Below are 12,849 nucleotides of genomic sequence, written 5' to 3' on the forward strand. Positions count from 1 at the left end.
ATATCGTAAGGTGGACTCCGAAGTATGCATTGGCAGAACCAGAGCGCTCCCGAAAAATTTTCAGAGTTTGTTCTGTTGAACAGGCTGGTTTTGAACTACCTCGTGATGTTGCAGAAGAAGCTAGGAGGGAGGCACGTCGTGTGTTGACTGGGGCACGTCCACCCATTAGTAACACAACAGCGGCCGATAGGGCTTCTTCACGTTCACTTAGTGTTGATCCGGATATTGTTATTTTACCTGTGGACAAGGGCAAGTGTACCGCTGTTTTGGACAAGCAGGGCTACGTTCAACAGGGCAGTGTTTACTGCTTGATTCAGCGTGTCGTAGGATGGGTGCAGACTCCACGAAAAGTGTTGAGAAAAAGACTAAGAGCCTCCTGAAGAAAATCGCAGGAGACTATCATGAGACTTAATTCTTATTGTGCTATTCCTCCTAGGTTATATGGCCCTCCTAAGGTCCACAAGGAAGGGGTTCCTTTTCGTCTGATTGTGAGTAGAACTGGTGCTCCGCAAATACCATGCTCTTCTGTTGAGCCCGACAGTAGCTTGGCGTGCGCATCACATTAAGAACTCAGCGTATTAAGAACTGTGAAATTGTAGTTCGTTTCGATGTGGTCTCTCTCTTTCCATTCACCTTCCTCCGTCTAATTCGTTACAGTTAATTGAGATAGGTCTGTTGCTCAATTAACGAAGATACTATGGCATCCAATTACTTATTAAAGCGCACTACAGTGAGTAGAAACATGAAGTTCCGATGGGAAGTCCTCCAATTTGTCTATGAAAGACTTGGAGGAACGTGCCTTGGAGCCTGCGGCTTTGAAACCTGCGTGTTTTTCAGATATGTAGACGGCCCTGCAGATATGTAGACGGTCAACATTGTCGGCCGAAGGTCACCGGCATAAGAAGTCACCCTCATTCAGCCAACGGCGTTGTCAAACAAGGCAGAGGAGCAGGGCATTCTCTTATGCTTGGACTGGGAAACCGCCCATAAGGCAGAAGAATCAGCAATGATTAACGGTATAAGGATGCAGAAGGAGATGGAAATTACTGCATTAAACACACATAACGCCTAATTACCTATATACATGTCGCCTGTAATTGAAAAGTTTCATGATGATCTCTCCACTGGCAAAGATTCCGGAATAGTCCCCCATTCCGATTTCCGGGAGGTGACTGCCAATGGGGTGGTGACCAAGAGAAAAAGATTTAATAAAAAACTAAAGGATAACGATCTACGAGTCGAAGAGTGAAATTCCAGAAGCCTGAAAGTGGTATAGAAACTAGAAAACATGTAAAGGAAAATGCAAAGGATCAATCTAGATTTAATATGGGTCAGTGAAGAGAAATAGAAGGAACACGATGATTTCTCTTCAGATGAGTATAGGGTAACATCAACAACAGCAGAGAATGTTATTACGGCAGTAGGATTCGTTATGAATAGGACGGTAGGGGAGAGAGTATTGTTACTGTGAACAGTTCAGTGATAGGGTTGTTCTTATCATAATCGACATCAAGGCAACCGACAACGATAGTTCAGTTATACATGCCGACGTCGCAAGCTGAAGATGAAGAGGTAGAGAAATTATATGAGCATACTTAAAGTGTAATACAGTACGTAAAGGGATATGAAAATCTAATACTCATGGGGGACTGGAATGCAGTAGTAGGAGAAGGAGTAGAATAAAAAGTTACACGAGAATATGGGCTTGGGACAGGAAATGAGAGAGGAGAAAGAATAATTGAGTTTTGTTACAATTTTCAGCCAGTAATAGCGATTACTGGGTTCAAGAATCACAAGAGGAGAACGTATGCTTGGAAATGGCCGGGTGATACAGGAAGATTCCAGCTACATCATGGTCAAACAGATATTCCTAAATCAGATATTGGATTGTAAGCCGTATCCAGGAATCGATATAGACTCAGATCACAATGTAGAAATGATGAAGAGTAGGCTGAAGTTCAAAAGATTAGTCAGGAAGAATGAACACGCAAAAGTAGGATACGGAAGTACTAAAGAATGACGAGACACTCTTGAAGTTCTATGAGGCTATAGATGCACCAGTAGCTCTGTAGGCAGTAAAATCGAAGAGAAATGGACATCCGTAAAAAGGCCACTCATAAAAGTCGGAAAGAAAAACATAGACAAAGAACGATACTCCGGAGAAACCACGGATAACAGAAGAAATACTTCAGTTGATCAATGAGAGAAGGAAGTACAAAAATTTTCAGGGAAATTCAGGAATACAGAAATACAAGTCTCTGAGCAAAGAAGAAATAGGAAGTGCAGGGAAGCTAAGACGAAATTGCTGCATGAAAAATGTGAAAAAATCGAAACGGAACTGATTGTAGGAAGGTCTGACGCAGCAAATAGGTAAGTCAAAACGACCTTCGGTGAAATTAAAAGAGCAGTAACGTGATAACGTTAAGAGTGCAACGGGGATTCCACTGTTAAATGCAGGGAGAGAGGGGATAGGTGGAAAGAGTATATCGAAAGCCACCACGAGGGGAAGATTTGCCTGATGTGATAGAAGAAGAAACAGGAGTTTATAGGGAATGGAGAGGGGATACAGTATTAGAATCGGAATTTAAGGTTGATGTGTAGAATGTACGAGTTTGGCAACATTCCATCTGACTTTCGGAAAAACATCATGCACACAATTCCGAAGGCTACAAGAGCTACTTAGTGCGAGAGTTACCGCACAATAAGCTTAACAACTAATGCATCCAACTTAATGACAAGAACAATATATAGAATAATGGAAAAGAAAATTGGGTATGTGTTAGATGACAATCAGTTAGGCTTTAGGAAAGGTAAAGGCACCAGAGAGGTAATTCTGAGGTTGCAGTTGATAATGAAATAAAGAAAAGTCAAGATACGTTCATAGGATCTGTCAATCAGAAAACAGCGCTCGATAATAATGGTTTAAGATGTTCGAAATTCTGAGACAAATAAGGGCACACTATAGGGATAGACGGGAAAAGTACAACAGGTACATGAGCCAACAGGAGATAATAAGTCTGGAAGACCAAGAAAGAAGTGCTCGGATTAGAAAGGGTGTAGCCTTTCGCCCCTACTGTTTAAATTGTACTTCGAAGAAGCAACCATGGAAATAAAAGAAAGGTTCAGGTGTGAAATTAAAGTTTGAAACGTCCCCTTAGAACAATTGTACACGACTGTGGTTAAACTGACACAATATTTTTTAGCGCAACGCAATCTGACTTTCAATAATCCCTACAAAACAATGGCCCTGACTAACTTTAACCTATACCTTTCACAAATCACTTACCTCACAAAAATCTTCGTTACTCGAACTACTGCAATACAGCGAGCGCCACTATTGCCAGCTAAATAAAAGATTCAAACTACAGAAGGCACTAACTACTAATAGGGATAGTTAGCAAATGAAAGATATTAATAGAGAACAAACAATGTATTTACCTTAATAGTCATAATATATATAGCAGTTCATGACAAATTACAAAACTCCGCCATCTCTCTCCTCACATCCACCACTGCTGGCGGCTCACCTCCCACTGCGCAACGCTACTCACATCCAGCTGCCCCTCTACAATGGCAGACAACAGTGTAAACTAGCCACAGACTGCACACAGCACAGCCAGTGATTTTCATATAGAGCGCTACGTAACGTTGCCAATAAGAAAACATAAACAGCCTACTTACATAAAGAAAACATAAACAGCCTACTTACAAGTTCAAGGTGAAAGGATATCAATGGATCGAGTCACTGATCACATTGCTATCCTGAGTGAAAGTGCTGAAGAATTACATGATCTGCTCAATTAATGAACAATCTAGCGACTACAGAATATGGATTGAGAGTATATCGAAGAAAGACGAAAGTAATGAGAAGTAGCAGAAATGAGAACAGCGAGAAACTTAAAATTAGGATTGATGGTTACGAAGTAGATGAAGTTAAGGAATTCTACTACCTAGGTAGCAAAATACCAATATCGGACGGAGCTAGGAGGACATCAGAATCAGACTAGCACTGGACAAAAGGGCATTCCGGGCCAAGAGAAGTCTACTACTATCAAACATAGGCCACAATTTTAGGATGAAACTACTAAAAAGTACGTCTAGAGCACAGAATTGTGTGATAGGGAAACATGGCCTGTGGGGAAACCGGAACAGAAGAGAATCGAAGCATTTGAGAGGTGGTGCTACAGACTATTGTAGAAAATTAAGTGGACTCTTAGGATAAGGAATGAGGAAGAACTGCGCAGAATCCGAGAGGACAGGAATTTATGAGAAACACTGACAAGGAGAACAGACAGGATGATTGGACGTCTGTTAAGACATCAGGGAATGACTTGCACGGTACTAGATGGAGCTGTAGAGCGCAAAAACTTTAGAGGAAGACAGATACTGGAATCCATCTAGCAAATAATTGAGGACATATGTTGCAAGTGCTATTCTGAGATGAAGATTTTGAAAAAAAAAAAAACGACCCTTTTATTGTTTGGCCTCAAGGCGGTAGGGATTTCAACTACTTTTTTGAACACCAGAATTCAATCAACATGAATATTTTTCCGCAATGGAAAAGGAGAAGGATAGCTGCGTTCTCTTCCTTAATATGTTAGTCAGGAGGAAGGTTGATGGTATGCCATTTATAGGAAGACCCTCTAACACTGACTTGTTTCTGCAAGCTGATAGTTGTCACAATCCGGCTCAACGTGAAGGGATACTTCGAACCTTGGCTCACAGGGCCTGTCTGTCATATCCTACCCTGAGAGTTTGTCAGTTGAGATAGCCCCCCCCCCTGTCAGAATGGTAGTAGTGAAGGATCAGATGTTAGTTGCACTATCGACCAATTGTGCACCGGATGATTGGTGATTACAGAGGTGACACCAGGAGAATGGTGATAATACAAGATGGCACCAACGTCTATGGCCTTTTGTTTTACCCTACACATGCAGCATTCGAACAGGATTGGTCCTCTTTAGCGGAAATATAACGTGAAATGTGTTTTTCGACGACCATCTAGGATGAGGATTCTTTTAGGTTCCGTAAAGGATGATCTTAGTTTGCATAATCCGTGTGTCTACCGTATTCCTTACAGTTGTGTCATACATTGGTCAGACAACCAGGACTGTAACAGGCAAGTGTACTGAGCTTAAGCGTCACACTCGCTTCGACCAGCCGAGAAAATCCGCCGTTGCCGAACATTGAGTTGGGACCGGTCATACTATGGAATATGCAACACGGAGATTCTGGCATGTACTTACAGCTGTTAGAATAGTGTTATTAAGGAAGCAGTTGAAATTAAATTAGCAAGTACACTTATGAATAGAGATGCTGGTTATTTTTTTAAATCCTGCACGAACTTCTGCTATCTTCTTTGTCAAAAACAGAGGGACAGAGTTAATGCTAGCTCACATGTCGATTGTTAATTTCACTATCTATAACTTCTGACGTTTGTCATCTTTGGTTTGCGGTGGCTCTAGTGTTTACAGTGTGTGTGTGTGTGTGTGTGTGTGTGTGTGTGTGTGTGTTATTTTTGGAGTTTCTCTGCGAAGCGATGTTTTAAATTCCTTTGCACAGCGTTTACTTGCTGCAGTTTTGTCTTGAAAATGTCAGAGTGTACTCCTGTCGAAATATTGGCGGTTGTCGACGATGTCACTCGGCTGCATTCCCGTAAATTATTCGAATATTGTATACGTCGGGAGAAACTCAGGTCTCACATTTATATAGTACAATATCTACATAAGCTTTTGATATTGAGAATAGATGGACTATTATGGCTGAACAAGGTTATGCATCTCACCACATAAATGGTATTAAGAGTCTATACATAAACACTGAATTTGTTATGTATATGGGAAATATAATAACAAAACCAATGAACACAAAGATGTAAGATAAGGTCGCTGCATTTCTCCAACGCTCTTTAATATATATGTAGATGAAGTTCTCCGCAAATAGAAAACGTTGAACATAAATTGAGATCTTTTAGATAGTAACACTAGATTAAATATAGTTTTATGAACAGATGACCTAACAGTGACTACAGAGAATAACGATGACCTTCCAATTGGAGTCTATAAGTTGCAGCAGATCGCCTCAAATTGCAGCCTTGTAGATAAAACGAAAGTGATGGCATTTCGGGGCAGACAACCAGTAAGTTCTAAAATAGTCTTGAAAAATATGAAAAACATTTAAATATCCAGGATGCGACATCACTTACGAATAAAATGATGTTGACCAAAATAAATTTACTTCCATGTGTGGAACAATCGATAAAAAGTTGGCAGAATACAGCCAGGAAAGAAACTCAGCTTAAGTTTTATAAAACAACAGCATTACCAACCCCTCCTTATGGGCAACAAGACACCAAGGCAGTAGAATACAGGCTCAGGAAAAAAGATTTCTACAAAGAGTTGAAGGATGTACAAGGAAAGATGGAAAAAGGAATGAAGATTTAAAGAAACATTTAGGAATATGTAGCCTAAACGAGAAAATGAAGGAAAATAGGAGAAAATTGAAGGGACCTGTAGACCGCATGGAAGGAGTAAGATTCCTCGTAAATGTTCTAAATTATATATTATAAATATTCTGGAAGAAGAAATTTAGGAATACCATGCAAGAGATGGGTACCGTAACAGGCAATTTGCCTAATACGTGAAGTGAAGAAGAAAGTAATCTACATACAGTACATATTATAAAAAACGGGAAAGAAGTTATGTTAGTCTAACAATAATTTAGTTTTTTTAGTGTATTAAGGTCTTCCTTCTTCTGCTTTTTCTTTATACCTTCTTCTCGCTACAGCCATTTGAAAATTATTTCAAAACTCTACAAGCCTCTCCTATTTTTATCCGGCAGCCAGCATTCTCTAGTAAGTCTCTCTTCCACTCTGTAACACACTGCAGTGTTCAGTTCACTGAGGTCTCAGAAATTTTCATCGCTCAACACGTAGCCCGCCACACCGCATGGTATACACTCCTGGAAATTGAAATAAGAACACCGTGAGTTCATTGTCCCAGGAAGGGGAAATTTTATTGACACATTCCTGGGGTCAGATACATCACATGATTACACTGACAGAACCACAGGCACATAGACACAGGCAACAGAGCATGCACAATGTCGGCACTAGTACAGTGTATATCCACCTTTCGCAGCAATGCAGGCTGCTATTCTCCCATGGAGACGATCGTAGAGATGTTGGATGTAGTCCTGTGGAACGGCTTGCCATGCCATTTCCACCTGGCGCCTCAGTTGGACCAGCGTTCGTGCTGGACGTGCAGACCGCGTGAGACGACGCTTCATCCAGTCCCAAACATGCTCAATGGGGGACAGATCCGGAGATCTTGCTGGCCAGGGTAGTTGACTTACACCTTCTAGAGCACGTTGGGTGGCACGGGATACATGCGGACGTGCATTGTCCTGCTGGAACAGCAAGTTCCCTTGCCGGTCTAGGAATGGTAGAACGATGGGTTCGATGACGGTTTGGATGTACCGTGCACTATTCAGTGTCCCCCCGACGATCACCAGTGGTGTACAGCCAGTGTAGGAGATCGCTCCCCACACCATGATGCCGGGTGTTGGCCCTGTGTGCCTCGGTCGTATGCAGTCCTGATTGTGGCGCTCACCTGCACGGCGCCAAACACGCATACGACCATCATTGGCACCAAGGCAGAAGCGACTCTCATCGCTGAAGACGACACGTCTCCATTCGTCCCTCCATTCACGCCTGTCGCTACACCACTGGAGGCGGGCTGCACGATGTTGGGGCGTGAGCGGAAGACGGCCTAACGGTGTGCGGGACCGTAGCCCAGCTTCATGGAGACGGTTGCGAATGGTCCTCGCCGATACCCCAGGAGCAACAGTGTCCCTAATTTGCTGGGAAGTGGCGGTGCAGTCCCCTACGGCACTGCGTAGGATCCTACGGTCTTGGCGTGCATCCGTGCGTCGCTGCGGTCCGGTCCCAGGTCGACGGGCACGTGCACCTTCCGCCGACCACTGGCGACAACATCGATGTACTGTGGAGACCTCACGCCCCACGTGTTGAGCAATTCGGCGGTACGTCCACCCGGCCTCCCGCATGCCCACTATACGCCCTCGCTCAAAGTCCGTCAACTGCACATACGGTTCACGTCCACGCTGTCGCGGCATGCTACCAGTGTTAAAGACTGCGATGGAGCTCCGTATGCCACGGCAAACTGGCTGACACTGACGGCGGCGGTGCACAAATGCTGCGCAGCTAGCGCCATTCGACGGCCAACACCGCGGTTCCTGGTGTGTCCGCTGTGCCGTGCGTGTGATCATTGCTTGTACAGCCCTCTCGCAGTGTCCGGAGCAAGTATGGTGGGTCTGAGACACCGGTGTCAATGTGTTCTTTTTTCCATTTCCAGGAGTGTATTTCGTCATCTGTTCACCATATCTCCTTCTCATCAGTTTGTGATATGGGCATGTTTAGTTGTTCATTGTTGGTTGTTGCTTGATTAGAAGAATTATTCGGTTACTATATTGCTCATAGTAAGTCACACTGTTAGTTACCTTTCTATTCATAATTATGCCACCGCAATTATATTGTTGTTATCGTACTCGTCCGACTTTAAATCAGTGTCGTGTTTCCGATTCACTTCACTGATCCTTCATACGTGAGCTGTTGCTTGGTCATTCCTCTTCTCATGTTCTCCAGTTTGCCTGCAAAGTTCAGACTTCTAATATTCTACAAACCTATCCATAGAACAACCAGTGAATTGATTCTCCTGGGACGACGGAAGCATCATGAGCTTGTTTTACAGTACTAAATTTAGAGTGAGTAATTGCTTCCAGTGATTGTCCTACAACTGCGTAATCATTCAATAGACGTTCTTTGTGTCTATGTAATCGCAATACGTTACATTTGTTTATGTTGTGGGTCAACTGTGACCCCCTGCACCATGCGTCGATTCTCTGTAGGTCTTGACGATAGAATGCTGGAGCGAAAGGCTTTCGCTCCAATTTTCTATCGTCATGACTTCTCTGTATACAACAGCATTATCCGCGAAAAGCTTCTCGGCAGTTCCGAAGTTATCTACGATCAGTTACATACATTGTTGCCGGCCGGTGTGGCCGAGCGATTCTAGGCGCTACTGCGAGACCGCTACGGTCGCAGGTTCGAATCCTGCCTCGGGCATGGATGTATGTGATGTCCTTAGGTTAGTTAGGTTTAGGTAGTTCTAAGTTCTCGGGGTAGTGATGACCTCAGAAGTTAAGTCCCATAGTGCTCAGAACCATACATTGTTAAAAATAATGGTCCTATAACACTCCGCTGGGCACGTCTGAAGTTGCTTTTACGTCTGAATAGTTTTTTCTCCGTTCAGAATGGCATACTACATTCTGTTTACCGTTTAGTGACGTGGTTTCCATTTCCTTCTGCACTTTCTCTGGCAACACTTCAGTCTCCCGATTTTTGATTTAGTTTTTTTCCCAATGGCAAGAGGGCTCACAGGCTCACAGTCGGTCGCTGCTAATATCGGTCACCACAGCTAATGACAGTTATTCCAAAAACCCCTGGATGTTGGAACTTAGTTTTTTTTTAATCGTAGACGCGTAACACTAGCCGAAGGTGAGTTTCCAAAACACAATGTTACTGTTAAGCAACCGGTTGGGGATACTTCCAAGTGTGATTACATTCAGTGTGTAATAATATCAACAACAGTAACTGATAAAGCCATCGGTATTGGTCGCCAAATGAAGTTTGTAACATGAGGAGAACTGTTCAATGAATTAATAGAAATATTAGCTTCAGTGAGTGGTTCAAACGGCTCTGAGCACTATAGGACTTAACATCTGTGGTCATCAGTCCCCTAGAACTTAGAACTACTTAAACCTAACTAACCTAAGGACATCACAGAACACCCAATCATCACGAGGCAGAGAAAATCCCTGACCCCGCCGGGAATCTAACCCGGGAACCCGGGCGTGAGAAGCGAGAACGCTACCGCACGACCACGAGCTGCGGACTCAGTAAGTGAAAATGTCTACCCAAGAGGCATAAAGTCTAATACTCTGTTGATACATCATGGACAAGGGATATCAGCTAGTTAAGTATTTATTAATATCAATGAAATTATCCAACAGCCGTGTAACTGGGTTATTATTTTATTTTATTTCGACGACTACCAATTCCGAGATTCCGCTATGCCATCTTCAGGCCCCATACGCATCTATCAAATTAAAAGCTAATGTCATGCAGTGCCATGTATCCCTGGATGTCGTGAATTCAAACTGTTTCACAAGTGCTTCATTCGAAGACTTAATAGCAAGGCTTTATTCGCTTATTTTGAGAGGTGCATGTGGGGTCTGAATGGCGAAACTGGTAGTCGTCAAAATGATATAAAATAATGTCTCAGTTACATGGCTGGTGAAGAATTTCATTGATATTGACGATTAATTTCTAATTTGTTTTACAATGGGATAAATCTCTTTCAGCCTACAGAAGTGCAACAAATAACTTCTATCTGGTTTATGGGTAGGAACGTGAGACTTCCAGGTGGCACGGGAGAAGGTCATAAAACGAATAACTTGTGTTTATTCCGTTCCGATAAATGCCGGAGTAGTTAACTGACATTTTACGAGGCGAGGCAAATCAAAAAGAATTACTCTTCGTGATTGGAGCAGTTTCATATGCGTTTTGTTTCCTTAGTGAAGGTGACAGGCATATATCTGAGTGCTCATTACTTTCTTACGCCTCGGCTGTTCGTACATCTCCTTTCTGCCTACGTCAGCGCTTTTATTGCCTGTAAATTACATCTCTTTGTACGCGGCGCGCTACCATTCTAAAACTACTGGCCTTCTTCCAGCTGTCCTTTTTTTCGTACTTCCCGTTACAGTTTAGCGCCGGCGAGGGAGAGGAGAATGGCCAGCACGCTCCATTTCGAGGGTACCCCGCCGGCGGGGGGGAACGGGGGTACGTTTTGCCACAGTCCCTTGCGCGCTCTCCTGTGACGTCCTTTTCTTTGACTACTGTTCGCGTCCCCCCTCGGGCAGTCTGCGCTATTCTTAATGGGCTACATATAAAAGCCCGCCGCGAATTATTCCGCAGCCAGTGGACGGACAGCAACAGCGCCGGACAGCAGGGCAGCCAGCGAGCAGCAGGCACGCCGTGATTTGCGTTTTCCTCGGCTTCCTCCTAGTCGCACCGGGTGACCATGGCAGTCGCGCACGAGCGCACAGTGAAGCGCGTCGTCAAACACCTGTTGTTGCCACTTCTGCTGCCGCTGTTGGCCGGCGCCTCGGCGCAGCACACCGGCGACCCCGCGGCGTTGGAGAATAACTTGCTGGAGGCGGGACGTGGCGTCGTGAGCGCTGTTATGGACGCTGTGGGGCCGTGTCCCGAGTCCGGGGGCGGCATCACCTGCCAGGGGTTGCGTCTCGTGCGGCAAGCGGCAGCCATCGCCGAGAGCGACGGCCCCGTGGAACTGGCGCGCGGCGTCACCCTCGTCAAAGTCGGTGGTGGCACGCTGGAGGGGGCGCGACGCGACACGGGGATGTCTGCAGACGGCGGAGTCGCTGCGTCCGTGGCCAACTTCCTGCAGGGCCGGGAGGTCCGCATTGAGCTAGCTCAGCTCGTCGGCAGGGAAGAATGGGACTCCTTCGTCAACTCGTCGCTTGTGCGCTCTGGTAAGCTTCATTATTTGGCTTCAGCGACCGTACTAGCGATTCAGGTTTAGTGTTCTGTGCTCACGAATTAAGTCGTTTGTGGAGAAGAAAAATCTCCACTATGAAAACCAACACGGCTTCCGTAAACAAAGATATCGCGAAACGCAGCTCGCTCCAAAATTTTTAGGAATATTGTTCCAGGAAAAACAAAAATTTTCACAATATTACAAGATATTTCAGTACACACTGCCGGGATCACATTTAAGTTGTCTGTTTTTATTGATAGAATATCGTTTTTGATCTTCTAAGAGATCATATTTAGCTCTCACATTCCCTGATGACCGCAGGAATCGTTGGTGGGAGCAGATCTACATCTACATCTACATACATACTCCGTAATCCACCATACGGCGCGTGCCGGAGGGTACCTCGTACCACAACTAGCACCTTCTCGCCCTGTTCCACTCCCTTTGTGGTCTTTCCGCGAAATATAAGTTGGCGGCAGTAAAATTGTACTGCAGTCAGCCTCAAATGCTGGTTCTCTAAATTTTCTCAGTAGCGATTCACGAAAAGAACGCCTCGTTTCCTCTAGAGACTCCCACCCGAGTTCCTGAAGGATTTCCGTAACACTCGCGTGATGAAGATCAAACCTACCAGTAACAAATCTAGCAGCCCGCCTCTGAATTACTTCTATGTCCTCCCTCAATTCGACTTGATAGGGATCCCAAACATTCGAGCAGTACTCAAGAATAGGTCGTATTAGTGTTTTATAAGCGGTCTCCTCTACAGATGAACCACATCTTCCCAAAATTCTACCAATGAACCGAAGACGACTACCCGCCTTCCCCACAACTGCCATTACATGCTTGTCCACATCATATCGTTCTGCAATGTTACGCCCAAATATTTACTTGACGTGACTGTGTCAAGCGCTACACTACTAATGGAGTATTCTAACATTACGGGATTCTTTTTCCTATTCATCTGCATTAATTTACTTTTATCTATATTTGGAGTTAGCTGCCATTCTCTACACCAATCACAAATCCTGTCCATGTCTTCTTATATCCTCCTACAGTCACTCAACGAGGACACCTTCCCGTACACCACAGCATCATCAGCAAACAGCCGCACATAGCTATCCACCCTATCCAAAAGATCTTTTATGTAGATAGAAAACAACAGCGGACCTACCACGCCGGCCGGAGTGGCCTAGCGGTTCTAGGCGCTACAGTCTGG

At 44.4% G+C, this 12,849-nt stretch overlaps 1 protein-coding gene across 1 annotated transcript in view; it reads left to right on the top strand.

Annotated features, from left to right (window-relative positions):
- Positions 1-11,065: 11,065 nt before the first annotated feature.
- The window catches only part of LOC126176143 (uncharacterized), a 57,393-nt gene continuing 55,609 nt past the window's right edge, over positions 11,066-12,849 (top strand). The window contains exon 1 of the mRNA XM_049923284.1: positions 11,066-11,631. Coding sequence (XP_049779241.1) covers positions 11,160-11,631 — 472 coding nt within the window. The 5' untranslated portion in view covers positions 11,066-11,159. The remainder of the gene's footprint in view (positions 11,632-12,849) is intronic.

This window comes from Schistocerca cancellata, chromosome 3 (genome assembly GCF_023864275.1).
Source record: "Schistocerca cancellata isolate TAMUIC-IGC-003103 chromosome 3, iqSchCanc2.1, whole genome shotgun sequence".
Taxonomy (NCBI): Eukaryota; Metazoa; Arthropoda; class Insecta; order Orthoptera; family Acrididae; genus Schistocerca; species Schistocerca cancellata.